Below are 27935 nucleotides of genomic sequence, written 5' to 3'. Positions count from 1 at the left end.
CAGCCATCTCTTCGACGGATAACCGACACCTTATCTGCCACCATACCCGCCTATCTGCTAATACATATCCCCAGTCGAGAAATCCTGAGTACTCGATCCGCGGTCAAGACCCCATTAAACAAACGATTCCTTCTACAGCAATTAGACTATCTGCCCGCCATCCCCAGGTTTTCATCTGATTGCACTCGGCCTGGCTGCACAAGTTCCACAAACAACCGAAATACAGGGCAGGCAGGGTATTTCGAGAGTGCCCGAGGAAACCACTTCCATTGACCCCGGCCTTTGAAAGGAACCTTCAACTCCATTCCGTCGTTTCTTGGTGACTCGATAACACGCGAGACTCCACCACAAACTTCGTACCCCTGTACGTCAGAGCCAGCGCTATTTGAGTCTGAGTCTGATCAGCAAGCCACTCCGGACGATTCTTCCGAACACGATTCAACGTGGCACGGCTCAAAACCCTCCCTGGACCTTGCGCACCAGTCGACACTAGAAATTTACAATTGATAGTGACGTCAAGGAAACAAACGCAGACAAAAGAGAGCTCACACTGGGCCAACGCAAGCATTATTGTGTACAACTGTTTGGCAGAATCTTCTTCGTTTGTTGGTGCTCCTTCCGAAAGAAGATAAAAAAAGATCAGTCAAACCGAAACGGGATAAGACCGAATACCACAAAAAAACAAGGACGGATCGTAAAGGCGGTAGTCAATTCACGAAGATCAGTCGTCCCAGCCTGCATATCCCACATCATTATCACGCAGCCACAGGCACTAGCAGCAAAACGTACTCCGTGCCACTTTAGCTTACTTTGAAGCACGACCCGACCTGATAGAGCAAACACCGATTTGGACCGCCCACATCCCAGTCATTTTACCGGACTGTTTCACGACTCAAGAGATCAGTGCATTGTTCGCTTGCAACTTTTTGTCTGACGGTTGGTCAAAGTTAGAGAGCTGATCCCAGTCAAAGAACACGGGCCACGGTGCCAACGAATGATTGCATTGTTTCGTCCCGCGTACGGCCAGAAACAGAGACACTGGCCGCCACCAGCCATACATCTCACCTCACTTAGGCGCGCAAAATACAGTATCATCGTCCTGTCTTCCTAGCCACTCGTCCCTTAATAAGTCCAGCTGTACCTTGCTATTCTTTCACCGCAGACTGCAGGCGCCAGTTTACGAGCCAACCCCACCCACTTCCCGGGATCCGGTCTAAAAAAGAAACGATACGTACCCCCAAAACTCTACCGCAGGCACACCACATATTATTGTTTGAGCAAGCCCCAGCCTCTTTTCTTATCAGAACCTTTTACGCCAAACAACTCCACCCAATATATCCGTCTCGCTGGTCCCACGACAATTTTTGAGCTTCCTTGCTAGTAGCTGTTTCGTCTGGTTTCGGTGAATTCTCCCCGGCACAGCCTGCTCCTTGCACTCTCCAGCTCTTATCCACCGTCTCCATCGCATCGGTCGATCGCCTGCAACTCTCCACTCTCTTATCACCCTGAGACTCTAATCCTCAAGGGTAAGGGCCATTCGGAGATCCATCTGCCAAGCAATACGTCTAATAAAACAGTCGTACCCCCAAGCGCTGCAACCATGGCGACCTCCACCGAGCAGTATCGTCAATACCCACCAGCGCCGGCGGATTATCCGGCGCAAGAACATTATCAGCAGCAACAATATCAAGCAACGGTTCCAGCCTCGCCGCGCAAAACTACACAGAACCCGCCCGCTCACAGCAGAACCTTCAGCTTTCATTCTCAAAAATCGCATAAGAGCTCTGGCAGCAAAGATTTACACGAAACTCACGCCGAGAAGGAAGCGAAGCGTTTACATAGCACAGCGGATCCCACCTTTGCATTGAACGAAGCAGAACCTTGTATGTTGTTACTTTCCTTATCTCGACAGTTCAAGACAGGGACCGTCCACTAACAAAATGGCAATAGCTGCGGAAGCCGCCATGATGACCGAGTCGAATTTCGCTCCGTTGCGATCTATACAACACAAAGACCCATATGGCAATTCCATCGGTCCGTGATCTATTCCTATTGTCCCAAGACGGCACCACTAACAGTACAAACAGAGGATCCCGACAAATCGAATCCGACACGAAACAGATGGGAGCGTCCACTCGACACTATTCGAAGTTTCGAGGCTGCGATCGACGGAGGATACTCTCGCAAGTCTCTCTATCGAGCTGGTATGTGTGAAATCAATGAACGAAGCAGCACGATTTATTGACCCCGGTACAGAAACAGATTCGCAAGCCAACTGGAACAGACGCAACAGCTCGTTTAGTAACCAGCCACGATTCCCTCGCGATAGCTACTATGGTAGCCGCCCAGTGTCTCTAAGGCCAGAGGGCAACCAGTACGACACAGGGTCCCGAAGCAACTATTTCGATGGCCAAGCTTACAGCAACGGTTATGGCACTGGTCCATCGCGGCAACGGATGTCTAGAATGCAATCAGAGCCGCAGTACCAGAATGGTCACGACCAAAACATATATCCCCTGCCCAACAAGGATCGATCTTACGAGACCGTAACTTCTGCTGCAGGAAGCGGCAATTCAGATCACGCAGGTTATCAGACAGATCCCACGAGCAGTGACAACAGCTCGATTGATCGGACTATGCCGGCTAAGCGCCGCGAGCCATTCAACGAGTATGCGTCAAGTTCCTCCCAATACCAGCCAACAAATCAGTCACGCCCCTGGCCTACTCCTGGCATGAATGGTAATGCCAGTTATCCTCAGATGCCACCGCCTTCCCATGCGCAATCAGCTCCGAGTCATGACCAGGCTCCGGTTCCACCTCAGAAGCAGAAGAACACTCTTTTGAGGAGAACATCTACACAGCAATCAGCACAACACCCCCAACCAACAGCTGGCGAGGATAAGCGCAAGAGTTGGTTTTCTCGTAGGTTCAGCAAAAACTCTTGAAAACCTAGCGATTGGGCAACGATTATACACGATCAAAACGTACACGTGTGAAACCTACACAACAGCCACCCACCCACTCTCCTTTGTCGATACCCGTTTCTTTGATGTTCAGCGTCGGAATGCCATGATCAGATAGCGTTTAACAGTTCATGTTCTATTCAACGAATTTTTACGATGGACGCTAGAGTATACTACTACTTGCGATTTGCCTTTGCAATGGGACCGGATGAGCGAGCTTTGTTTTTTACTTTAGTCAAATTGGTTTGAGGTTGGGATGACCAGGGGTCTTACCGTTAAGATTAGGCGACGCATTTCAAATTATCACGATGGTACATTAGCACACGAAACTGTACGAGGCGTTGGCAGGCTGAACTTTGTGCAACTGGTTCCTGGGAGGATGTCCTTGAGATGCGGAGCAAAGGCTGGATCTACTGCCACGATCACCATTAATTACACCTACTCCCTGAGACGCACATAGCACGTACACGTGGCTGTAGAAATCATCCAGACATGGCGGCCTACCAAAAGGCAGGCTCATAAAGATGACATGAGAAAATTATTGACATTAATGACTCAAAGAATAGTGTGTGCGAGGTTCATACTTTTTCGAAGTGGAAATTCTAGTGACAGTAAAAAGCCACTGTGTTGCATCTACTTGTCCTTCTTGTTTTCCGCCTTTAGTTGGTCCGACTGGTCCTCCTTCATAGCAACAACAATGTAGCCTATGAGGACGACGTTGGCCAATACAGCAGCCAAACCGCCGGCGAAAGAAGAGTTGCCTAGGCACTGTTAGCTTGAATTCTGACACGGAGGATTGTGCGAAGAGACTTGCCATTGAAAACAGTGTTGACTGTAAGAAAGTATGAACCAATTGGTATAAATACCATAGCAAAAGTGAAGGCCAGAAGCTTGTAGATTACTTGGCTGCGATATCTGGTCAGTTTTGGTCGGGTGGAATTGTTCCAGAGAAGTATAAGAGTGGTGATTTGAGGTAATGGACAAGGCTTACCTGGGTACAGCAGGGGCAGTGTTTGAGGTTTCGTCGATAGGATCATCCTTATCAAGGAATGTCTTTTCAGTAGCAACAATACGACGGGTGGCCATTTTGAGAAAGTATACAAGAGTTCAGGCTCTTGTTGGGATGGATTGATGGTGCTGTCTGTGGGGGTTGAGAGTTGAGGCTACCTAATTCAGATGATTGAAAGTTGACGTCCCGCTTGCACGTGCAAGCAATTGAAAAGCACCTGCCATGTAATGACCAACGCGCAAGAGAAAATTGAATTCTTTGTTTGCACAATAGTATAGCGCAACGACAAAGAATCACATCAGATCCCAGTATCCCCAATAATCCCAATTGTTCTTACTATTGGAATTTGTTAATGGCTATCTCTGATTACCTATAGTACACAGGCAAAGGTATTCTATCCCGTTTCTCAGTCTCACGTGATCTCGCGATTCAGTTTATGCGGGTCGCGTCTCGAAGCGAGTTTGGACGGCTGGATCACTTCAAAAAATCTCCACCCTCTAAAACGCCCCTCTGAGATTTGAATTGGAACCTCCTGTGACACTGGCGAGCACTGTCTTCCTCTTTACTCAATTGAAAGTCCTTTCTGCTTATCAGTTTTTTTTTTCCTTTCCCCATATTCAGTCTTTTAGATCCCTGTCAACAACCCCCTTCCTCTTTCCTTCGGTAGTGCGGTCTATTGTTCGTTGAATGCAACAGAAGAGAACGAACAAACGGTCGATCCGCTCAATTACAATCACGGTCTCCGCCCTCAAACGCCCCTAGCTTCTAATATTCCCCCGTTGTTACGGATGCCCATATTTCACAAGACTACAGTATGGCACGAAGCTCTTCACCCTTACCAATGCGGCACTCAAACGCTCTACCACGCACCCCATCGCTCGCTCGCAACACAAGCACCGTCGACGACGCCGACGAGCTAGTAGATACCATTCCCTGCTCTCCGTCTGCCTTTTTACGAGATCCACAAACAACACAGCCGACACAAGTCCTTCAGAAACCTACACTTGCGCCTATGCGGTCATCCTCACCTGCTAGCAGCATAATCGAAGTTCCTGCGTCCTCGCCTTTTCAACAAGCCAAGCCTACACCCCTAGGCAATCGGCTCGCCCCTGCTGGCACGGTCTTTCGTCCACCACAGCGGGCTTTTCCCTCAATGAACAACAAGCGGCCGGCCCAAGAGCCTATCAGTCTCATCTCAGACGACGAAGATGACCTCACACCTCCCCGTGGTGATATCCGACCGACAATGTTTAAGGCACATGTGGCGGCATTCGCCTACAGACCCGATACCATCGATCAGAACCCAGTCATGACAAAGCTCCGGCAGATATACGATGTCTTCGGAGAAAAGGTTCCATCACACAAGGCCAAAGAAGCTTTGAGTGTATGCAATAACGATCTTGACGAGACAATCTCTTTCCTCGAACGTGAGGCATCTCAACCCAGGCCGGCTATGAAAGCCAAGACTGGCAGACGACTGATCAGCAAGGGAAATTTACAAACATCAGCAACATCTAGCCGGGGTAATTCTGTTTCCCACGCGGCATCCCCAAGCCCCGAGAAGAAGCCCCGGCGACGACTAGTGCAAGGTCTTCGGCGTCAGTCCATCCCATCATCACCACCATTCCCCTCTTCTCCTGCAGCCCCTGCACATGCCTCGAGCGACGATCCATTGGTTATTAACCTCATCGACGATGACAAGGAAGATACATATCAGGCTGAGGCATCACCAGATCCTTCCGACGATGAAGATGATAGGGTGCTGACCTCCCTTAACACATGCACTGTCCAAGAACTAGCGGCTATGACAGGCATGAAGGAGGATCAGCTTGCATGCATGATTGAAAAGCGACCTTTTGAAGATATCGCAAAGGCTAGACGTGTCACTATTGGCAAGAAACTGGGCGCGAAAAAGGCCTCCAAGATCAGCATTGGAGAGAACGTAGTCGATGCTGTCGAAGTTTTCCTGAACGCAGTTGAAGCAATCGACAAAGTCGTTGACAAGTGTGAGCGGGACGCCAAAGCCATCAAGCAGCAGGTTGACACCTGGGATATTGACACTTTTGGCCATGATAAGTTGCGAGGACAACGACAGGACTCTGAGGATCTCCCGCCTACTCCCACAAGTATAAGCGCGACCAAATACGTACGCCCACCCATTGCTAAACAGCCCAAGTATATGGATGGGCACTGCAAAATGAAGCCCTTCCAACTTGTCGGTCTCAACTGGATGTCCTTGCTCTACAAGTTCAACATTGGTTGCATCCTTGCCGACGAAATGGGCTTGGGCAAGACCTGCCAGGTCATCTCACTCATCAGTCACTTTGTTCAAGATTATGAAGAGAGCAACAGTAACAACAATGGAAGACGGCCCTGGCCTAATCTGGTCGTCGTTCCACCCAGTACATACAACAACTGGCTCGTTGAGTTTGAAAGGTTTGCTCCCGACCTAACGGTAATCGGATATCGAGGTTCTCAGGCAACGCGAGCTGAGATTGCGTACGAGATTGAACAAGAGCCTGAGGCATTCCATGTCGTTCTTGCGACATACTCTCAAATCAACAATGAAGCAGACATTGAGGCTATGCAGTCCATCGGACTTAATGCTGCTATCTTTGACGAAGGTCACAAGATGAAAAACCCTCAAACCAAGATTTACAGAGACCTTCGCCGCATTCCGGCTTCGTGGAAGATGCTCCTTACAGGTATGTTGCCGCCATTTCCCTCCAACCGGGCCATTGCTAACAGTATACTATAGGAACTCCTGTGCAGAATAACTTGTTGGAGATGACATCACTTCTCAACTTTATCAATCCTGAGATATTCAAGGGCTGTATGGAGCATATCCAGTACATCTTCAGCCAAAAAGTCACTATTCGAGACGTGTCAAACGGTGCTTTTTTGTACAGCGAACGCGTCAAGCGAGCTCGTACTATTCTGGAGCCATTCATCCTTCAGCGTCGCAAAGACCAGGTCCTATCAGACATGCCTCCCAAGATTTGCACTGTCGTTCATTGCGACCTGAATGAGAAGCAAAAGCGAGTGTACGCCGAGTACGAAGAGATGTTCAAGCTAGAACCATCCAAGCGGGTAACCAAGGTTCTTGGCCGTGGAAATGATCAGAACAATTGCTGGATGCAGCTTCGCAAGGCAGCTCTACATCCACTTCTATTCAGGCGTCATTTTGACGATAAGAAGGTTGAAAAGATGGCTACGATCCTTATGAACAGTGTTTCACAGGACGACCTGCGTCAACCAGACATCAAGCACCTCATTCAGGAACTCAAGGATTCCTCTGACTTTGGCCTCCATCTCTGGTGCCGTGACTACCCAGGACTTCTCGGGAAGTTTGATATTCCACCAGAGGCAGAAATGGACAGTGGCAAGGTCAAGAAGTTATTGGAGCTGATCAACCACTATCAGGAGAACGGTGATCGAGTTCTGGTTTTCAGCAAGTTCTCTCGTGTCATTGAACTATTACAAGAGGTTCTTGCTCAACAACACGTCCAGCATCGAGTTCTGATGGGCAGCACCAGTGTTGAAGAGCGGCAAACGCTGATCGACGAATTCAATGATAACCCTGAGATCCCCGTCTTCTTGCTCACTACCGGAGCAGGTGGCACAGGTATCAATCTCACAACTGCCAACAAGGTCGTCATTTTTGACCAATCAGACAATCCTCAGGACGATATTCAAGCCGAGAATCGCGCTCATCGTCTCGGCCAGAAACGAGATGTTGAAATCATCCGACTCATCGCAACCAACACCATCGAGGAGCTCATCTACAAGGCATGTCAGAAGAAGATCGAGCTCGCCAACAAGGTCACAGGAGCTGTTGCGGATGAAGACCCCGCTCTGGCAGAACAGACACTTGAGACGGAGGTCCGCAAGATGCTCATGGAGGAGCAGATGACACCTCCTTAGGACGGATAAGTGTCGCAAGCGCTTCTTCCGCCTCTTTCTTCTTCCGACTCTTTGTCTATTTCCCATTCGACCTACCACCATTGTCAAGGTTTTCTTTTTCTGCGCAGCATAGCAGAGCGGCTCGGTTGTATAAGACTCACACCCATACGGACATCGACTTTGCATTTTAATTGTTGGCTGGCACAGACGGTTTTGCTATTATTCTCCCACGAGTATCGTAACCTCCACTGGTGGTTCCGAGTCTCGGGGTTTAGTGAGAAGCGTGATCGGCGAAATGGAAGTTTATATGTACAAAGTCAGTACCTATGTATTCCACATTAATGATACACATGGCGCGAGGCGAAGCAAGGGGGTGCGTCAGCGGTTTGCTACAGGATTTTAGAAGCACATGGCATGTCATCGCATAGTCTTATAGACAGGTCACAATCAAGGCATTAGGGCATAATGGTTGCTCTGTGGGATTAAATTAAATATTACATCTTATGAAACTACATTGTATCTGCATTAAGGGCTAATCGAGCCCGGTTTCATCTTACACACTTACAGAACAAGATGGTGTTCTAATTTCATGTTGCAGTCAACAACAAATAAACCTTGGGCGTCACCCAGCAACGGTTCCATCCCCTATCTCGGCCCGCCGCCGCGCCCGTCCCTTTCCCCGGTACGGGCTCACGCTAGGTCAAGTCCAGCGATCGAACAGAGGCAGAAGATCAGTGGAAGGACCCTGACTCGGACTGACAACCCAAGCGCAAAGTTTATCAACTGAGCTTTCCTTAGTATGAAACGTGCAGAGGCCAGAAGGCGCCTGCGATGATGATGGAAACTGGGACAGTATGCATTTTTGCATATGCGGTTTTGTTTTGTGTGCTCAATGCCCGTGCTTTGATGATGAGATAGACTAGCATCGTTGCTACGCAGATGGATGATTTCCTTCGCGTATCGTACGGTATCGCTCGGACTGGCCGTGCGCTTGGTTGATACCAGACTGGGCTAGAATGCGGGATGGGCGATGGGGGATGATAGAAGATGGATGCGGAATCATAGTACATGATTCATTCTCGGGTGAGACGAAGAGGCTAGATAGGACCTCAGTCTCATGACAAGATGGCATATGATATTCAATGGTGCTTAGGTTTTGGCACGCAACAACGCCTTGGATTGCAATTGACTGCAAGTTGACAATAATAATACTACCCCAACGGGGTTCCATAAACAAAATATCTTTTGTGGGAACTCTACGTGGTTACGGATACTACGCATTGATTGCCCAGCCACTTCGATAACCGTTGGGACAAAACAAGGTGGTTGGTGTGTGAGTGAACCCTGACGGTTTTCCACAACGGTTGATCAGATGGACGGATACCAAATTGTACCAGTGGCTGGTTACTGGCATGAACCGAATAGATACAGACTCGAATAAGCAGATGATCGTAGATTTAGTTGAGGGTGAAGCAATGATGTTCACTGCATGTAAATTGTTGGCATCTATGGTAACCAATTCTAGTTCTTGGTTTTATAAAGAGAAAAAAAGCAAACATAAAACTTAATACGCACGCTTTTTGCGCGTGTGGATATCATTACAAAAATGGGAATCAATACCCAAACGCCAATGGCAACCCATTGCCCCCTGTTCTGTAGTCCCGCCAGTTTATAAATGCTCACTACCGATGACGGTCGGCTGAGGCTTTCGCTAAATGTCAAATGTATAAATCATGTACGTGAGAAGATGCTTGCAGGTTTGTGGAGTTTGCCTAGCGACCTTGTCGTGACTTGAGACCGACGTCGCCATTGAGTAATAGTGTCTTCCATCGACGATCAACAGAATGACGATCGCGGCCGAGATTCCGGGCGCAATCTTGCCATTCTGCCTTTGAGAGCCTGAGCTTCTCCAATACGATTTCAACGAGGACGCGGTCGTCCTCGGCGTTCCAATCCTCATCGTCAGAGTCCTCTTCGTTGAGGAGATGACCACCTTGTCGAAGGTGCATGTTATGGAAGTCAGAGCGCTCAAGGCCAAGAGGCATCTGCTCGGGAGCGATGCGCGTACGCTTAGGTGTTGAAGGTTCGCTCTGCTCCATAGAGCAACGCGACGGTGATTCGCTGCCGGAGTCGCTTGCTAATGAGCAGCGGTCCATATCATCCTCGGCAACGCGGCGTTTTTTGTTGGTAGCGCGTGGTGCGGCGCGCTTTGTAACCTTCTTGGGTCCAACAGGCTCACGGCGTTGGGGGCGCGGTCGCAGGCGCAACTTCAGAGGAGGAGCTGCGTGAGCGAGCGGTGGAGTTGGTAGTTGAGCGTTGTTGTAGGGAGCAGGACGAGGGTCGATCACAATGGGCGCGGGCATTGATAAGAGCGATTGGAGAGAGCGGCAAGTAGTCATGAGGTTGGCGAAAGAACCGTGCGAAGGAGCCGGGGGACTGGCAGGAGGAGAGAAGAGAGATTGTTGAAGTCGGGAATGAGATGAGTGCGACGCATCGCAAGGTAGCGCAGACGGAAGAAGCATGTTTGCAGTTTGAGGTTGTATAATGTCCAAGTTTGATGAGAAATTTGACCGCAGCAACAATTGTTGTTTTGTTAGAAGAGTACGAGCGGGTGGTTGGAGTGTGGTGCGACTGCGACTAGGATAAGACGCGGCCTGGCGCAAAAGTCCGTCAGGTAGGTAGGTAGGTTAGGGTCTTGACGAGGTTTGTAAACGGTGGGTTTGAGAACGCGTTGTTAAGATTTGAAGAAGTTGCGATGCGACTGTCAGGTTCAAGAATGCAAAGAATTCGGTGTTTGGATGTTTGTGTTTGTGTTTGTGTTGATGTTTGTTGAAAGTAGGAAGCTGAGTCTGTTGTCGGAGTGAAGAGTAGGAAATGCGGTGGTTGTGGTGGGAATTGGAATGAACGGGGGGTTGGTCAGGCAAGTGGCATTGGAATGGCATGGGAAGGGGCAGGGGACTCAGTGGCCTAATATGGATGTGGAAGTGGACGAGAAGAACCTTGTAGTTGGTCTAGAGGACCAGGATGGAAGGAGGGTCCAAGTGAAAGCTCCACAGTTCACAGTCCACATTTTACAGTGCACATGCACTCGCACTTGCATCTGCAGCTGCAGCTGCAGGCGGACAGTTTTGCTCCACTTTAGTCTAGTATAGTATACCTCTTGACTTCTTCAGTGAACATCCACTAAGGGAGTGTGGGTGCAGATTAGTACAGACACCCACCTCGACAACGTGGACCCTTGGTTTCCTGTGCTGTGTTGTACTTTATGTCGTGGCCGTTGAAGTGGCAGCGGTAATAATAACTCAACTGCTGTAGTAGCGGTAAAGGTTTAGTACATACAGTGCAGCACTCGTAAATCCACGAGAGTAAAGACGGTTTGATGGGCCCCCTGCCGCCTAATCGCCGTAGCCTGATGATATCCTTTGACCAAAAAAGTATTTTGGGAAGCCCACACTCCAAGTTTAGGAAGCATTCATCTGAGATGTTGTTGGTGCACATACCAAGATTTGCAGTACAAAGAAACATGTCCGCCCTGACTTGTACCTGCTTCGTTGCAACTTGCGAGTGCAGGTGAAGAAGCACTTGCTTGTTACTTTGTTCGTAAATCCCTGCTCTTATTACACTGTATGGAAGAAGTTGTCGACTTTCTACCCAATTAGACAGATATATCTGAGACATGTTAAGCAGCCTCAGCCTCAACCTCAACCTTCACACACCCTCATGCCAGGTCACAGGCCGTTCACAAATAGCCTCATTATCAATCAAGACAAGACACAACTGATCGTCTTTGTCTTTTCCTTTTCCCATCGTTTGTTTATTTCGTATTTGCTTTCACATCGTGTCGTGAGGAAAACCACTATTGACAATTTCATCCACATTTTGCAACCCTTCGGCTTCTGATTATTGTCCAGGGTAGATCTGTGTCTGCTCCCTCTCGACATCCCTTCATCTTATCCATCTATTGGACGAAGTATTGCCTTTTCTGACATCTTTGGAAAAGGCTTGACTCCACATACCCTATTTCTTTTTATCCATGTCTCTCCCTCTGGTTATTCAAAAGCAATAAACCTTCATCTCTATCCCTTCGATCATCATGCACGAAATGACCAGGCCATGTCCGAGACAACCAGGTGTAAGCCACAATTCTACACTGCCAAAAATCGACCATAGATTCTGGACTTGAAGTCGACTGCTTACCTATTCCCTATTATTCTTTGTGCTCTCTCCCTGATATCGGGTTATCCCAATGTCAGGAAGATGAGTTTTTTTTTCCTAATAAAAAAAAAAGACAAGCAAATCCACTACCACACATCACCACCGAAATATCCTAAGGCCTTGGGTGGTAACTTCATGTAAGAAGCAACAACCGAACGGTCCGGACAAGCAAACACGAACAGTATCGGCAAATTTATACATCCTATCAAAGTCAAGACACCGTAAGCGACCGTGTTCAAATCAACCATATATAGCGAGAAATTTAACACATTTTCGCTTGTTCGGCGTTAACTCTCTTGCAAGACCACGCTCAAGTTAGGAGAATCAACTGACTACCTACCTACCTACCTGGTCTTCATTCAAGGTGCAGAAACCCATTTTCCGCTACCCTTGTAGTCCACACTGGGTTTGATGCCCTAGGGACCTGACTCAAGACATGAGCCTACTTGCTATTGCGTGCATCACACATGGACAAGGGTTTAATGCAAAGCCGGGCACACCAGTTACAGACTTTTGTGTACTACTGCGTACTAGACTAGTCTTTGGCTTGAACTACCTGCATCGAATTGGGTAAACTTCTCTCAATCCTACGGAGTGGATAAAAACTTTGTCTTGTCTTGTCTTGTCTCGTCTTGGTTCAAGGTGTACTGGAGATCTTTCGCTTGTTGGGTAGACATGGACGACCTCAAGAACTCGCGCTTATTCGTCCATGCAAAAACAAGTATGTGTCGGTATTGTTGCACTTTGTTAGTTGGCAAGCCCGAATCAAAGCGCAGTTCCTGATGCAGAACAGCAAGTCCATTGCCAAGTTGCACTCAGAAACTCTCCGTTGGCGCACGAGCCGTGACGGGATACACCACGCTCGCTTGCCACGCTACCTTGGCTGGTAGGAGCGAGCCGTCGCGGCACGGGTTAGGACCATGACCTAAGTTCTCCTCCATGGCATATACGTTGATGTGCGGCAGGGACCTGAATTAGGACTTACGAATGACGATGGTTGATTTACACGGTGCTGACTGCTACATAGACCCATCATCAAATCACTTTTTGACCCAAATCACTTTACATACACCTTTCTTTGTTGTCATACACCATCTTCCACCCCTTCTTCCCGTGTCGTTCATAGATAATATCACCACAATCTATCAAAAGGGTGGGAGCGTGCCGGCATGACCTTGCTTGTGACATCCTTTACAACCAGGTCGGTGAGGTCATGCCTGATTCTGGTTCTACCGCTCTTTGTTCTTCCATGTCCTGCCCGCTTTGAGAGTGTAGTGTTGGCATGCATGATTTGCTGGCTGAATGGACCCATCTTGAAGCTGCGACGGGCAGCAACTATATACCCAATCTATGAACCAGACTATTTTGTATACGATGGTGAGATTACCCCTCAATCCCCAACGAATATTCGGCCACCACTCTATTGAGGTACCGGTTTCCTTGTTCAAATCGTTTTCTGGTTCTTGCGTTTGTTCGCCTGCCCGTCATTTGTATGTCTTGTTGAAAATAGTCTTACACATACATGACTTGCACTATTTGATGTAGAAACTTGGCAGCTAGGTCAATTCCTCGTTTTGAAAACCATTCACCGCCCGTTTTATCACGCACGCTGCGTATGATCTCAGTCATTGGCCCCATAATGTAGTCGTGTTCTTCTCTCGCCGCGCGATTACCGCACAAAGTCGCGAGAAATACGCGTTCGAGGTTCGAAAATCACGACTTAGACGCGTGAACGCGTTAATTGAGACATGCGCGGAATTCGAGTCTGGCCAATAGAAGAATACGCAAATATGGGTATAAGTGGAGAGACACGCAACCACTTCCGATGGTGGTCTAAGCGTACATCAAGTACCTGACGCTCTTGACATGGGTATGGGCAGGGTTTGATATTGAACAGGGATGCGTTTACAGTGTGTCGATGCCCTTTCTCACGGTCTGTTCTGCCCTGTCCTACTCTTTTTTCCTGGTTGAAACCATGACATATCGGTGTCAGGTCCTGTGGTGGCTCAATTTCACAGAACATTGCGTCACATTCGCAAAAACACCTGGTACCTCAATTGCTTCCATATCCAGCTCCCGAAACTTGGACAGATTCCAGTTGGAAGGTGTTACATCGTCCTGCATCTGCATCTACATCCCCATGCAGGGAACCAGAGCACAAGACGAGACAAGCCAATATCGCTCACACATGCTCCCCTTTCTTACTTTTTATGGCTGATTCAGTCAGTCTATGACAATTGCCGGACTTTATCCAGGTGTGGTGGTTTCACGACCTCTATTGAACATCCAAGACTCAACCACTCCTTTCATCCCCTACCCTCCAAGTTATGATAGCTTCAAGGCTATATTGAACTAAACTTCTTCCACGAGATAGGGAGATATCCCAACGCATCAAAAGCGCTTTGAACTCATGTCGCAAGCACACCAGGGGACCCCCCCTCATTGTCTCAGTATCAAGACCCTCGCTTCCTGCTCTCGGTCGACCGAGTGGGGGATTCAAGTTGAAACCTCTCCCTCGTAATCAATATTTACCTTTCTTTGTCGATTGCTGCATCTGGATCCACCATGCCCTGACTAGCAACGCCCTTCCCGAGTTCTGGGAATAAATGGAAGCGAAATGGCCCGGCTCCCTGTCGAGACCTTTGTCGGGTCCTTTGTTCAGTCGATTCGTAGTGTCAAAGCTCCTTACGATAATTGTTGTAGTTTAAAAAAGAGGGGAGTGTTGTTTTGCCAGTTAAAGCTGATCTATTTCTGGACCTTGTGGGATTGTACTGTTGGTTATTCTCCTAGGAGCCAACAAGACACATAGGCTATCTCAGAAACAAGCTCACATATCACATCCGTTTATTCTTCTGAATCCAGATCGATTAGCAGAAGCATCCCAGCCAGTATCTACAATGTCCTTGATTTGTGCCGAGACAAGCTATCAGCACGCTCTAGTTTAGTCCAGGTTCGTTACTCGTCCCTTGCATGGTGTGTACACTCGGACAACTGAACATGATCAGGTGGTTCCAAGATCAATAAGGGAGAACAATAGGGTAAGTAGTGTCACGGATGAAAGGGTTTCTCTTTCTTTCATGTGTTCAGGTTAGTTCGGATGTAATGTGTTACAATCGATATACCGCACAGGAAATACAGATGTGTTGGGTTCCAAAGCAATCGAAGCCACTTCTAGTACGAGGTATAAGTAAATTACAGACGCAATAACAGGAAGTATAATATGCTACATCATTAAGACACAACCATACCATATCATTCTGTGGTTGTACAATTCATCAAGTCCGATATACCCTATAGTCTCATTGACCTTCGCTGACGGAACCCCTTGCATTTCAACTGTCCAAACTCAGGGGACAATAGTCAACAAATGGAGATGTGGATTTATGGCCATTCAGAGTGCATGTCACAGACATGAGTAGGTTGAGGATCCGCAAGGAGAACCGCATGCTACAGAAAGTCATGATAGAATGTATCGAGCGGTTTGCGTCAAGCTCGTACCATGCACGCCCTTCATTACTATGTCATGACTATATTCAAGCTGTATCTCCTATAGACGCCAACATCCAGACAATATACCGCCATAATAAGGCCATCAACTCCACTTTGCTCGCCATACTGATAAATGCTCGTCGTAAGTAGCGCCCCTCGCAATGGCATTAGGAAACTTATGCCCCGCAGGATATCAGCTGAGAGGATGAGCCGCCATCTCCCTCATATTAAATATCGTCATCCCACGCCCGGCATTATTCTAAAGATTTCGCTGTCAGGATAAAATTATATATGCCAAAAAAAAAAAAAAAAGAGTCCCATAGGAAGATGAAAAAAGCGACTCTATGGATCGTAGTCCAATACGACACGATGCAGTGTACGTCAAGATGAACAAGAAATCGATGCTCGACCAGTATGTTGTTGATGACACCGGCAGTGGCATGGCAGAAGCCGATGGTCGGCTCGGCCTCCGTCTCACTAAGAGGCGTAGTTGTCGTTGATTGTTTGTTTCCTCCGTATTAAACCCATAACGGGCCAGTATGTGCATCCTTTGATCACATCACGATGCAGTCTTTATCGTCTTTGCCGTTCTTCTGTATCTTTCCGTTACGCGGAGGAGCAACCTCCATCGGAGTGCCCTGTCCACTGACGGCTGCTTGAATAATAGCCAAACGCTGCTTGGCTCGCTCCTCACCAGCATCGGCAGCCTTGACATACCAGACGTTGGCTTCTAGGACATCACGACGACACCCAATACCCATCTCTGTGAAGTAACCGACGGCATATTGTGCTTTGACAAAACCTGTATCATCATTAGCCAGTTTATCTCTCGTATTCATGTTGAAACAAGACTCACCCAAGTCAGCAGATCGACGCGCCCACTCATAGGCCTCCTCTTCGTCCTTTTCCAGGATTGGGGGAGCGCCGACCATATACCACGCACATAAACCCATCATGGCGCCAGCATGCCCCCGCTCAGCTGCACCGGTATAAAAGTGTACGCTGAGAGCTGGATCTCGTGGACAATTGAGCAAGCCATGCTCGTAAGCATCGCCCAGCCGATAGCTAGCCTCAGGATGTCCCAGTTCAGCAGCTTGTGTAAAAAGTTCGGCAGCATGGTTGTCGTCCTTGAAGATATCTGCACCATACCCATTCTCGTACAAGCAACCAAGTTGATATGGTGCCGAATTGTATTGAACATCTGCAGCTTCAGCAGCAAGCTTCATCCACTTGATTCCTTCTCGATAGCGCTTTTCTCCAAGGTCCCCAGACAGACAGGCCTTACCCAGACGCGTCATGGCACCGGGATGTCGCTTCGAGGCAGCTGTACGCAAGAACTGCACTGCCTTGGCAGGGTCCTTTCGGCATCCCCAGCCAAACTCGTAACACAGCGCAGTTCGATACCCAGATTCTGCATGTCCATGCTTCGCAGCCAAAACAAACAGGGGGAAGGCTGAGTTATAGTCCTCCTTACCCTTGTTGAAAAGTCCAGAGGCGAAACCGTCTGCGAGATAGTATTGAGCAAAAGGATAACCAGCACTAGCGAGACGTTGCAGAATTTGCCGTGCTTCGCGGACCAACTCCTGTGGGCTTGAGACAGAACCTTCAGCAGCTGGACTGTCACGGCCTTTTTGAGGGTTTGGACTGTTCTTGCGAGTCTTGGGCTCCGAAAAGTCCAAACCTTGTTCCTGAGCTGTTGAAATCAGAAAGATGGCAAACGAGTACTGGATCGAAGAGTCATTTGTCTTTTTGACGTTTGCACGATACATATCCAAAGTCTTTTGAGTACTGAGAAGAGACGCATTGTTGCCTATAACAGTTCGGAGATTTGAATTATCAGGAGTTAGAGGTGCAGGAGCTTGTTGAGGATAAGGGGCATTAAGCAACTCTGCATAAGTCGACAGCCTAACATCGGGAGATTTACGTGACTGAGGGCCACCTGGAATCAGGCCTGGAGAGCGGCCACGAGAATCAGAATAGACGGAGTATGAGGATGGTGGCCGAGGAAGGGAGGTCCTCATCTGATTACCCGGGTTTGGAGTAAGGTGACGGCCAACACTTGAAGCACTCTCAGCCAGCTCAGGAGTTGAAAAACCACCGGCTTCCGCTCTGGGAGCACTCGATGAGTAGTCTTTCTGATGGTGGTACTGAAAGAGTGGCACTTCAGGCACGTTGCCTTCAATAATGGAGCTTTCAGCGGAGTCACCCGATGCCCGGCCATCGATGTTATCGTTTACACCTGAAAGAGAGCTTGCACTTGTCGTTGCCGAAGACTCGATCGAGACCTGTTGTGGGTTTGAACTTGCAGTTTCATCTGATTCACGACTGTTGCGATATTGATCCTGACCACGAACTCTTTCTGTCGGGGTCGTCTTGGAGGATTCGGCCATGAATGCTCCGTCATGTAATTCTCGAGGGCTCGTCGGTTGCGACCTACGACCGTGTTGGGGTGGAGGAGGAGGAGCAGTTTCTGGGGGCGAGGGGAGAGGATGAAGAGTCCGGTCGACCAATTCTCCCCTCAAGGCTTGCTTTGGAGTGTATTCCACATCAGCATTCGAAGGCTGCACCCAGTCTGCCTGCTGGAAGTTCACACGAACAGGAGAGACTGGACCATCGCGCAGTCTTGGACCTTCAGCGTGTTCAAGATCGGGAATGCGGACCGGGCTATGGCGAGATGCACTGGTCGGTCTTGAAGGGGGTCTTGAGGGCGACTCGTAGTAGTTGGGCGAAGTCGCAGCAACAGACGATGGAGGGTTAACTGCTGCCATGGTAAAGCGAATGTGAGGGTCGGCAGTGTCGAATCAGCCAAACACAGCTTGGGGTATATTGTAGAACGAATGTCGAGGTAAAGCTGTAGTTTGACAGCGACAACGGTGGCACGCAGCTCGATAACGGTTGTATATTCAAAATCGCGATGGAATCAGCCCAGCAAGACCGAGGCTTGCGACATGCAGAGACGTGAAAAGAAAGACGAGACGATCGAATATAGCGACTGTGGAGGAGGGGGAGAAGCGATCGTACTCTGTAGTCAGTGACTGACGGTTTAGCGCAGGTAGCGTACGGAGCGGTTATGGAGCCCGAAGATGCTGCACGAAGGATATTTGGGTAGGATCCGAAACGCGGCGATACAGCGGGTACAAGGAACAGTAGGGCAAAGAGAGAATGGATCAGCGAACGACTGGCTATGCTGTGACAAGGGGTGGTTACAGTGAACGATAGTTGGGGAAAGATGGACGACACTGAGAACTGCGAGGTGCTGGAATCGACAATACAAGAGTTTGTGGCTCTTTCACACTTTTTTTTGACCCCTTCTCTGATGGAAAGAATGGAAGGGAGAGAGAAGACTGGCAAGGGCCAAGACTTAACTAGTTCCATATTTGGACGCAAGAGAGGGAAATTCCAAGCAACAAGATGAGTGAGTGCCCGGACTTGAGCTGAGATCCAATAAGGTCTTTTACGACCTGGGCGCTGCGCCGCCCGACGGAAGGATGGATATTGGTAGGTAGGTACCTGTGAAAGGTACCTAGGGTCCAGGTCCAAGTGCCAACTGGAGTTTAGCTCAACTTGCTGTGGGCTCGTAGGGAGCTGCAGAATGAATGGCCCCATAATATATGTTCTGTTTGTCTGGGGTTTATACTGGGTAACTGATGAACGTTTGAACAATTGATGGTCTGAATTTTGGTTCAACGGAAACAGTGAATACCATGACTTGAATCGGACTACTAATGAGTTTACAAGGAAGTAGCTCAGAGTTACTTAATCTTGGTATCCGATTTATGACTGTCAGAGAATGAAAGCCAACACTTCCATTCGAGTGTCCAGCTGAACTGGTAGATAATAATTAGAAAGGAACAGGGGTGTTTAATCGAGTCACTCCTGTAGATTCGCAGGTACCTTGCTCTTCAGCCTTCAGGACTCTCTTGCCATACCTACTAAGGTAATCAAGCATTTGCATCCTCATCCCCAAAAGAATATACAAAATCTTTCAGCTCCCTTTACAAACTGTAAAACAATCACATCAGAGCAATTACGCGTTTCTAGAATAACAAATGTCGTGCACACCCCCTTTTCCAATTATGATACGCGGCCCCAAGGGATAGGATGGCGGCAACTTAGTAGCTACAAGAAGGCTCGGCATGGTGAACTGACGGACTTGTTTCATTCTCCATCCAAGGAGAGGAGAAATGAACGAGTCTCCAAGTGATAGCTAAGCATTGAGTTCGATTGGACTCGTGAAACAGCCACTGAGGTAGAACTGAACAGCCTCTGACATGCAGCACATCGTACACGTTTAGCGCCATTGCGGTGTAGATACATACTCTGTACATGACTGTAAATAACTCAATCCAAGGGTCCAGGCCAAGCCTTTAGTTTAGGTACTAGGTCAGGCCGGTGGGCTGTTGCCCGCGCCAAACATTTTGGTTCCTATTTCCTGACCGCCAGGAGGCAGAGACTACTTGGTAGGTACGTATATGTTCAAGCGGTTGGTTTTGAATCATTTTAGCACAAAACAACACGTTCTACCAACTAACTGTACAAAGACAATCCCAATGATTCCAAGAGTTTAGGTGTTGTAGTTACAAGACAGGATGGCTACAACAATGGGCATGCAAAAGCAGGATCGAATCCTTGCTACTGCTGTACAAGCCAGCAATCGTTTAGCAGGGCTGAGCAGCCACCATGGCGTAGGTCAGCGGGCATCGTCACACAAACTACAGAGTGTACCACCCCAAGTCAATGACCTGCTTGCACAAAGCAAAGCAGATCGGAGATTTCCTCCACTGTCACCACCGGATTGGACGGGTAACCCCTCGTTGCTTTTCCTTTGCCCACAAGCTCGGGTGTCCTACGTATTGCAACTAGGCACACGAGAAATGTTTTCCAAGACTCTCATAGAATGACGAATATCATTTCAGACTAAAAAAAAGTCACTGTCGTTGTTTATCCCAACCTCAGACAACCCCTGCGCTTTCTAGCGGCGCAGGCTCGTCTTCCTGTTTGCTACGTGCCAAGCGCCTTGTTAAATTAGCCATCATTTCGAGTTGCTTGGTGTCGACTATGGCCATTTTTGTACCCGGATGCACGTTGGCGTTCGGCTCTGGCGCCAAAGAGGCATCCTATAATAATTTCCTGTCATATTAACGATTAAAGATGCCATTGGTACCCTTGTCATCGCAATTATCGACTGCGCTACATTTCTCGATATGAGCATGTTGTGTACTTTCCTACACACACTAAAGCCTCTATATATTGGCTTTCACAATCCTGCCACGCACTAGTTCTGTTGGTTGATCAGTTGAATATCGCTTTTTCTTACCCATCTCATAGAAGCTTCACGAGTGAGATTCACAGGAAGCTTTAAGCACCTAGGTATATGAGATTCAGAGTGTTTCAACAGACGGGGCCGTTCGGATCGACTGACGGACGGCCCCACCCTCCCGAGCCGGCCGCTGCTTCGGCTCTTTGCACATTTCCATTACGAATGACCAACCTCGAAAGCATCATTTGCGATGGTAATGGTACAGAGCTTTCAGTTTGGTATCCTATACTCTGTGCGTAACCAGGTTCCAACCCCGATATATAATTTTTGTTTCCAGAACAGCTGCCAGTAATTCATCCAGTGGCAGGTTGCTCTTACATCCGCTATAAACTTGTAAGTTTCTGTTCTGGGATCATGCTTCTTTTGAATCCCAGGAACCCCACGATCATCAATATCACTCACTGCAACAATGCTGAAAACCTTACCAGTTGATATTGGCCCTTTCCATGAGAGCGATCATGACTTCCCATGGGATCTAACCCCAGTGTGTCTGATTGCATCATCACTGTTTTGTTTCCTAGCATTCTGCGATACTTCTCGTATAAATAGCAAGCTAATATTGTAAACGCCCACATGATGCAGTTGATCTTGCTCGTATCTCGGACTCCACGACCACCGGAGATCCACTTACTCACCTGGCTGTTTGTACATAATTGATGTAGGTGTTTCTCAAAGTCTAATAGCTTGATTCACGCAGCCTCGCCACGAAAGATATGGCTCTTAGAGCAACCTTATTCTCACACAAATTATATTGAATAAGGCCTAGATGTTGCTCCGGCAGTACAAATAGGCAGAGTTATCACACGGCGGTATGTATGTTTACGTACTGCACAATGTATAGATATCTCGCATTCTTTATGTTCGACCAGTAAACTTAATCGTATTCAATTAACTTTTGAGTCCACAGCCCAGCGAATTGGAATCGCAGCCGATTCAACGGTACGAGATTCATGTTCCGGACAACACGTGGTAACGCCATGTATAAGGAGAAAATGCATAGTATTCGATGAAACCGAACGTGATCGTTTAATGGTAGATGCTATTTCTTCTGATGATCACAGGTTGATAATAATCAAGCCTTTGCGCAATTGATCAGATCCGAAATTAGGGAGAGTAGGTAAGATAACACCACTACAGATCATGAGCTGAAATACATACACGTAAAGTGATGAGCAATGATTCATCAACCATATATATATATTAGTGATCTGTACAGATATTTAGGCTGTTTTGGCCACTGAAAATTCTATTGCTTATTTGCATAATGCATAAATGCAGCGTGAGACTCTTTGCATGGCATGAAGAGGAAGGGAAGCTGGAATGGAAAAGGATGAGACGCTCCTATCTACTCGTCTTGGCTTATCAGCAAGGGGAAAATATATGCGGAGCAGTTAGACTGAAGGGTCAGATCGGCTCGACAAGCGAGATGGTAATCAATAACTGGTTCACTGACCCCTGGCCTTTGCATCTTTAGAAGCTTGTTCCTGCGGATGGAGCAGCCTGACCGTATCCGTAGATAGAGTGCACATACAGACTGACGTTGATGCATGCCATTCTTTTAGTGTGTATGTGCGTGCGATGTATGCAAGAGTTAGGTTGAGTATCTTGAAGGATTTGCAGGTTGTGGTTAGTCGAGTGTTGGTCTTTGAATTAGCCAAGCTCTGGACTCAGTAGTGACCCTGCTCAACCAATTCATCATACATATCTCCTTTTGCTACCATGTAGCCTGATGTGAATAAGTAGTAGGTGATAATAACAGGGTACTGTCATGTTTTGTCAAAAGCAACTCCAGAATAACTACCTAGGTACCTAGGTACTAAGGTAAACAATAGACTCAAAACACATAAACTTGGACAGAAATCGTCTGGGTTCTTGCCTTGGAACAGAAGACTCTTTCAGTATTGTGATTGAGCTGCCGGGGCAACCGCCAGGCTATTAACCCACAGAAAGAAAGCCCCTGCAAATCTTCGAGCCCAAGGGGCCACATGCTCGGACTATTTTAACTTAGCGCCATTAACTGGTGCAACCATCAGTTGAAAGACTATTCTCTAATTGGCCATCGTCCGCCCCCTTCCCATGCTTCCTCTTGCCCAGATTAGCCAGACTAACGGCAAGGGAAGGAGCAACAGACCGTTGACCGTTCAATCACCTTCTCTCGTTCGCTCACTTTCTCTCTTCTCATCTCAACTCAACTAAACCGGTGCAGACACAACCGTTCGTTGTCGTTGTCTTCGCTCGAGGGACGTTGACTCGGTCGCTTCTCATTGTATTTTGCATTCACTCTTGCTCCAACTCTCGCTTCGTCATTGATCACGACATTTGTCGCTCAGTGTTGTCCCCTGCAGTCACTGCAACAGTACTCTTTTCTACCGAGACCGAAAACCCTGGTCGCCTCCATCACGCTCGCTCGCTCTGCTCTGCTCCACGCCAGTGTTTAGACATCGCTCAACTTTCATCTAATTCAAACAGCGCCATCTTTGTTTCTTTCGATCTGACTGGATAGAAAGTATATCCATCCAGCTGTAATCCCATTCGACTCCATGATTCCCTCTCCACACTGAGCATTGACAACTCGACTCTTACGACATCCGGCCGGGCACTGCGTGTCCTGTGCTTCTTTACCTTGCTCGTTTCCTAAGAGACCTTCCCAGTTTTGCAGGGATACTCCCAACTCAAACCTAATCCTCAAGAGAGGTTGTTGTAACAACCACAACACTCCTGTGAGTAGTAGATCTTCTCATCGAACTCGTTTCATCACAACTCGGCCCTCCGTTTCCTGGTCTGCTTTCAACACACACAAGAGTTTGATGTTGACTTGCCTTATCGTCGAACTTCTTGTCGCGTTTCCCCCTTTCTGTTGTTGATGGGCAGCAACCTCACCGATAATTGTCCATTTCCTCCCTCGAATTCAAGGCGCTCGGCCTTCTAACGCCTCCCACGTTTGGCTCCACGATTTAGAATATTCTAACATCATTCTGTCAGTGTAATGTCTCTTCCTGAACGGCCGGGCGCAAGCCCGACCTACAACCAGCGCAATGTTTACCGCAACTCACCATCGCGACGCTCGAGACCAGTCGACATCGAGACTGGTGGTTATCACGCAGTAGACAGTCTGGCTTCACACCAACGTGGGAAATCCGGCTCCTCCTTCGCTGAGTCTATCGGTGTTAATTCGAATACAGAGAGCATGCCTCTGTCGCCCACTTCCCCCGATGGTCAGCCGCGCCGCGCCGGTCCAGAGCAGCCTATTTCTCGGAAACGAAGTTTGATTCGCCCTGAGAGAAACAGAATTGACAGAGATCACCGGAACTACCATTACCATAAGCACGCTGCTCATATGAATGTCTTGCCATCATCAACAGGAAACGACCCCATCTACGAAGACTTTGAAGCATCAACAGAGCACTCCAACTCGAACTACAACGGGGGTGGTTCAGACAGTTCTCCTCGACAAAGGCGAAATGTTAGTGGGGAGCATGAGAAGAGCGCTGCTGTTGCATCCGCTGTTCCCACACCAGATCGTACAAAGTCAGGTAAGATTAAGAGAAAGTCGAGGCGCCATTCGAAGCCGCCGAAGCGAATCGAAGAGCAGCTTCGGCCACCTACTTTCTGGAATGTCTACTGCGCAATCGTTACCTTTTGGGCGCCTGGCTTCATCATGAAGTGCTGTGGTATGCCAACAAGGGCGCAGCAACGGGCTTGGCGTGAAAAGATGGGTCTCATCAGTATCATTTTCATCATTATGGCCATTGTCGGTTTCCTCACTTTTGGATTCACCGCTACCGTTTGTGGTGCTCCTCAGGAGCGATTGCGCGTCAACAAGGTTGATGGCGGCAACATGATCTTCCATGGTGTGGCCTACGACTTGTCCAAATCTCATCACCCCCCAGCGCAGGGCATGCCCCTCCGGGGTGACGGGTTGGGTCCCAATGTTCTTTACGATCTTCCAGAGAAGAACGCGGGCAAAGACGGTAGCTTTTTGTTCCAGAACGTCAACGGCCGGTGCAAGGACTTGATTACACTGGCTAAAGACTCGGATGTGCCCACAAATGACGATGGCGATCTGGCGTGGTACTTTCCTTGCAAAACCTTTAACCAGGATGGCTCAAGCAAAGTCAACACCACCACACCCTACTATTCTGGCTATGGTTGCCACACCACCCTCGACTCCCGAAACGCATTCTATCTCGATTTGAGCGGTGCTGCAGATGTCTACTTTACCTGGGATGACATAAAGAATAACTCTCGCAACCTCATCGTTTACTCTGGTAACGTCCTCGATCTCAATCTCCTCAACTGGTTCAACTCGAGTCAGGTTGATATCCCCAAGCGCTTCAAAGACCTCCGAGACAAGAACTCGGCTGTCAACAAGGCTATTCGGGGCCGTGATGTCACTCGCATGTTCCAGTCTTCCTCAGACAAGAAGTATGCGGAGTGTTTCGAAGAGATCATCAAGGTTGGCTCTGTTGATACCGAGACAATCGGTTGCATAGCCTCCAAGATTGTTCTTTACTGCGCGCTGGCTCTTATTCTATCTGTTGTTGGTGTCCGGTTCTTCTTGGCTATCATCTTCCAGTGGTTCATTTGCCGGAAATATGCGCCAACCAAGACATCGCAGAGCTCCGACCGTCGAAAGCGCAATAAGCAGATTGAAGATTGGTCAGAGGATATTTACCGTGCTCCGATCAGATTGCCTGGCGATATCGGAAGCACTGTTTACGGATCCTCCGACCGAAGCAACAAGCGTGCATCGTTCCTCCCTACCACCTCTCGATTCTCGTCTGTTGGTGGCCCCGAGATCAGATCGCAAGGCGGGCGACGCATGCCAACAACTATGGCTAGTCAAAGTACATCGAACCAACTACTCACACCAAACTCAATGTTCAAGCAGGGCGATGACAGCCGCGCCAGCTTCCTTCGTACCGACCCCTACTCAAGCACATCTACCGACGGCCCCGGCCCTGCTGGCTTTATTCATGATGCAGTGGTTCCTCAGCCTCCTTCTGACTGGATGCCTTTTGGTTTCCCACTAGCTCATACGATGTGCTTGGTCACGGCGTACTCTGAAGGAGAAGAGGGCATCCGAACTACTCTGGACTCTATTGCAACTACTGATTACCCCAACAGTCACAAGGTTATCGTCGTCATTTGCGATGGTATCATCAAGGGTCAAGGTGAGACCGTATCGACGCCGGACGTTTGCTTGGGCATGCTGAAGGATCACTCTATTCCACCTGACATGGTTGAGCCGTTTTCATACGTGGCTGTTGCTAGTGGTTCCAAGCGACACAATATGGCCAAGATCTATTGTGGCTTCTATGACTATGGCAATAACTCTCGCATCCCTGCTGATCGTCAACAACGCGTACCCATGATGGTCGTTGTCAAGTGCGGAACTCCCGACGAAGCCACCAAGTCTAAGCCCGGCAATCGTGGAAAGAGAGACAGTCAGATCATTCTCATGTCGTTTCTTCAAAAGGTCATGTTCGATGAGCGAATGACAGAACTTGAGTACGAAATGTTTAACGGCTTATGGAAGGTGACTGGCATTTCGCCAGACTACTACGAAATTATACTCATGGTTGATGCCGACACAAAGGTGTTCCCGGACAGTTTGACTCACATGATTTCTGCTATGGTCAAGGATCCTGAGATCATGGGTCTCTGCGGCGAAACTAAAATCGCCAACAAACGAGACAGCTGGGTCACAGCCATCCAAGTGTTTGAGTACTTTGTTTCCCATCATCTTGCCAAGTCTTTCGAATCTGTCTTTGGTGGTGTCACTTGCTTGCCCGGTTGTTTCTGTATGTATCGCATCAAGGCCCCCAAGGGTGGTCACAACTACTGGGTTCCCATCCTGGCCAACCCCGACATTGTTGAGCATTACTCCGAGAACGTGGTCGAGACCTTGCACGAGAAGAATCTGTATCTCCTGGGTGAGGACCGCTTCCTGACAACCCTGATGCTACGAACATTCCCCAAGCGAAAGCAGGTTTTCATTCCACAAGCCGTTTGTAAAACCACTGTCCCCGATGAGTTCATGGTTCTCCTTTCTCAAAGACGTCGATGGATCAACTCGACTATTCACAACCTCATGGAGCTGGTTCTAGTCCGTGACCTTTGCGGTACCTTTTGTTTCTCCATGCAGTTCATCATTTTCGTCGAACTGGTCGGTACTCTGGTCCTGCCCGCTGCCATTGCGTTCACCTTCTATGTTGGTAAGTAAATGTGCCTTCGTTTATTCTCCCACGTTACTAACAGGTTACAGTTATTACCTCGATTATCAACTCACCGCCCCAAATAATCCCTCTCGTACTTTTGGCTCTGATTCTTGGTCTCCCTGGCCTACTCGTTATCATCACAGCACATTCGTGGTCCTACATTGTGTGGATGCTTATCTACCTGCTTGCACTGCCAATCTGGAACTTCGTCCTGCCCACCTATGCGTTCTGGAAGTTCGATGACTTTTCTTGGGGTGAAACTCGAAAGACAGCTGGCGAAAAGACCAAGAAGGCTGGCCTTGAATACGAGGGTGAATTCGACAGCAGCAAAATTACTATGAAGCGATGGGCCGAGTTTGAGCGCGACAAGCGTTCAAGAAGTGGCTACTGGGGCTCGCGTGAGAACGTGATTGGGGGTGGTGGACAAACCTGGACAAGCCCGCCAGGTCACCAATATAATGAGGAGTATTATTCTGATGCTTAATTCTGGACGCCTTTGGCTACGGGCTTGGGCATTTTGAAAACGAAGGGTATTTTTGATGATGGCATGCACGCACATATTTGTAATACGGGGTAACATTCTTCAGGCGAAGTGTTTATGTTTTGATGCCCTAAGCGTCGGTGACAGAATCTGTTTTTGTATAGAGTCAGTTGGAGAAGGCGTTATGACAGCGGCTATTTGTGAAAAGGAGAATCTGGTTGTTTTAAAGTAGAGAAGCGATCCTGTATGTGATATGCCTATGTTTGAGTCAATTACTAATGATTTTGTAGAGAGAGGACAAGCTTGGTGTAGAATAATTGCAATAACATTGCAG

General features: G+C 48.3%; 6 protein-coding genes across 6 annotated transcripts; 3 read left to right on the top strand and 3 right to left on the bottom strand.

Annotated features, from left to right (window-relative positions):
* Positions 1 to 1600: 1600 nt before the first annotated feature.
* FPOAC1_001374 (uncharacterized protein) lies at positions 1601 to 2945 on the top strand (the record flags this gene model as incomplete). The annotated part of the gene is made up of 4 exons (XM_044845979.1): positions 1601 to 1883; positions 1951 to 2034; positions 2088 to 2210; positions 2263 to 2945. The coding sequence occupies 4 exons, from the start codon at positions 1601 to 1603 to the stop codon at positions 2943 to 2945; spliced, it is 1173 nt and encodes a 390-aa protein (XP_044711895.1).
* A 651-nt stretch (positions 2946 to 3596) lies between these two features.
* On the bottom strand, positions 3597 to 4049 carry FPOAC1_001373 (uncharacterized protein; the record flags this gene model as incomplete). Its single annotated transcript, XM_044845978.1, has 3 exons — positions 3597 to 3724; positions 3754 to 3869; positions 3955 to 4049. The coding sequence occupies 3 exons, from the start codon at positions 4047 to 4049 to the stop codon at positions 3597 to 3599; spliced, it is 339 nt and encodes a 112-aa protein (XP_044711894.1).
* A 737-nt stretch (positions 4050 to 4786) lies between these two features.
* Positions 4787 to 7896, top strand: FPOAC1_001372 (uncharacterized protein; the record flags this gene model as incomplete). The annotated part of the gene is made up of 2 exons (XM_044845977.1): positions 4787 to 6677; positions 6731 to 7896. The coding sequence occupies 2 exons, from the start codon at positions 4787 to 4789 to the stop codon at positions 7894 to 7896; spliced, it is 3057 nt and encodes a 1018-aa protein (XP_044711893.1).
* A 1751-nt stretch (positions 7897 to 9647) lies between these two features.
* On the bottom strand, positions 9648 to 10397 carry FPOAC1_001371 (uncharacterized protein; the record flags this gene model as incomplete). The annotated part of the gene is made up of 1 exon (XM_044845976.1): positions 9648 to 10397. One exon carries the CDS (start codon positions 10395 to 10397, stop codon positions 9648 to 9650), a length of 750 nt encoding a protein of 249 aa, XP_044711892.1.
* A 5736-nt stretch (positions 10398 to 16133) lies between these two features.
* Positions 16134 to 18347, bottom strand: FPOAC1_001370 (uncharacterized protein; the record flags this gene model as incomplete). Its single annotated transcript, XM_044845975.1, has 2 exons — positions 16134 to 16381; positions 16436 to 18347. 2 exons carry the CDS (start codon positions 18345 to 18347, stop codon positions 16134 to 16136), a joined length of 2160 nt encoding a protein of 719 aa, XP_044711891.1.
* Positions 18348 to 23885: 5538 nt separating this feature from the next.
* Positions 23886 to 27604, top strand: CHS4 (Chitin synthase 4; the record flags this gene model as incomplete). The annotated part of the gene is made up of 2 exons (XM_044845974.1): positions 23886 to 27117; positions 27168 to 27604. The coding sequence occupies 2 exons, from the start codon at positions 23886 to 23888 to the stop codon at positions 27602 to 27604; spliced, it is 3669 nt and encodes a 1222-aa protein (XP_044711890.1).
* Between the last annotated feature and the right edge of the window lie 331 nt (positions 27605 to 27935).

Source organism: Fusarium poae, chromosome 1 (genome assembly GCF_019609905.1).
Source record: "Fusarium poae strain DAOMC 252244 chromosome 1, whole genome shotgun sequence".
Lineage (NCBI taxonomy): Eukaryota > Fungi > Ascomycota > Sordariomycetes > Hypocreales > Nectriaceae > Fusarium > Fusarium poae.
Note: the sequence above shows the minus strand (reverse complement) of the source record. Positions and strands in the feature narration are given on the sequence as shown.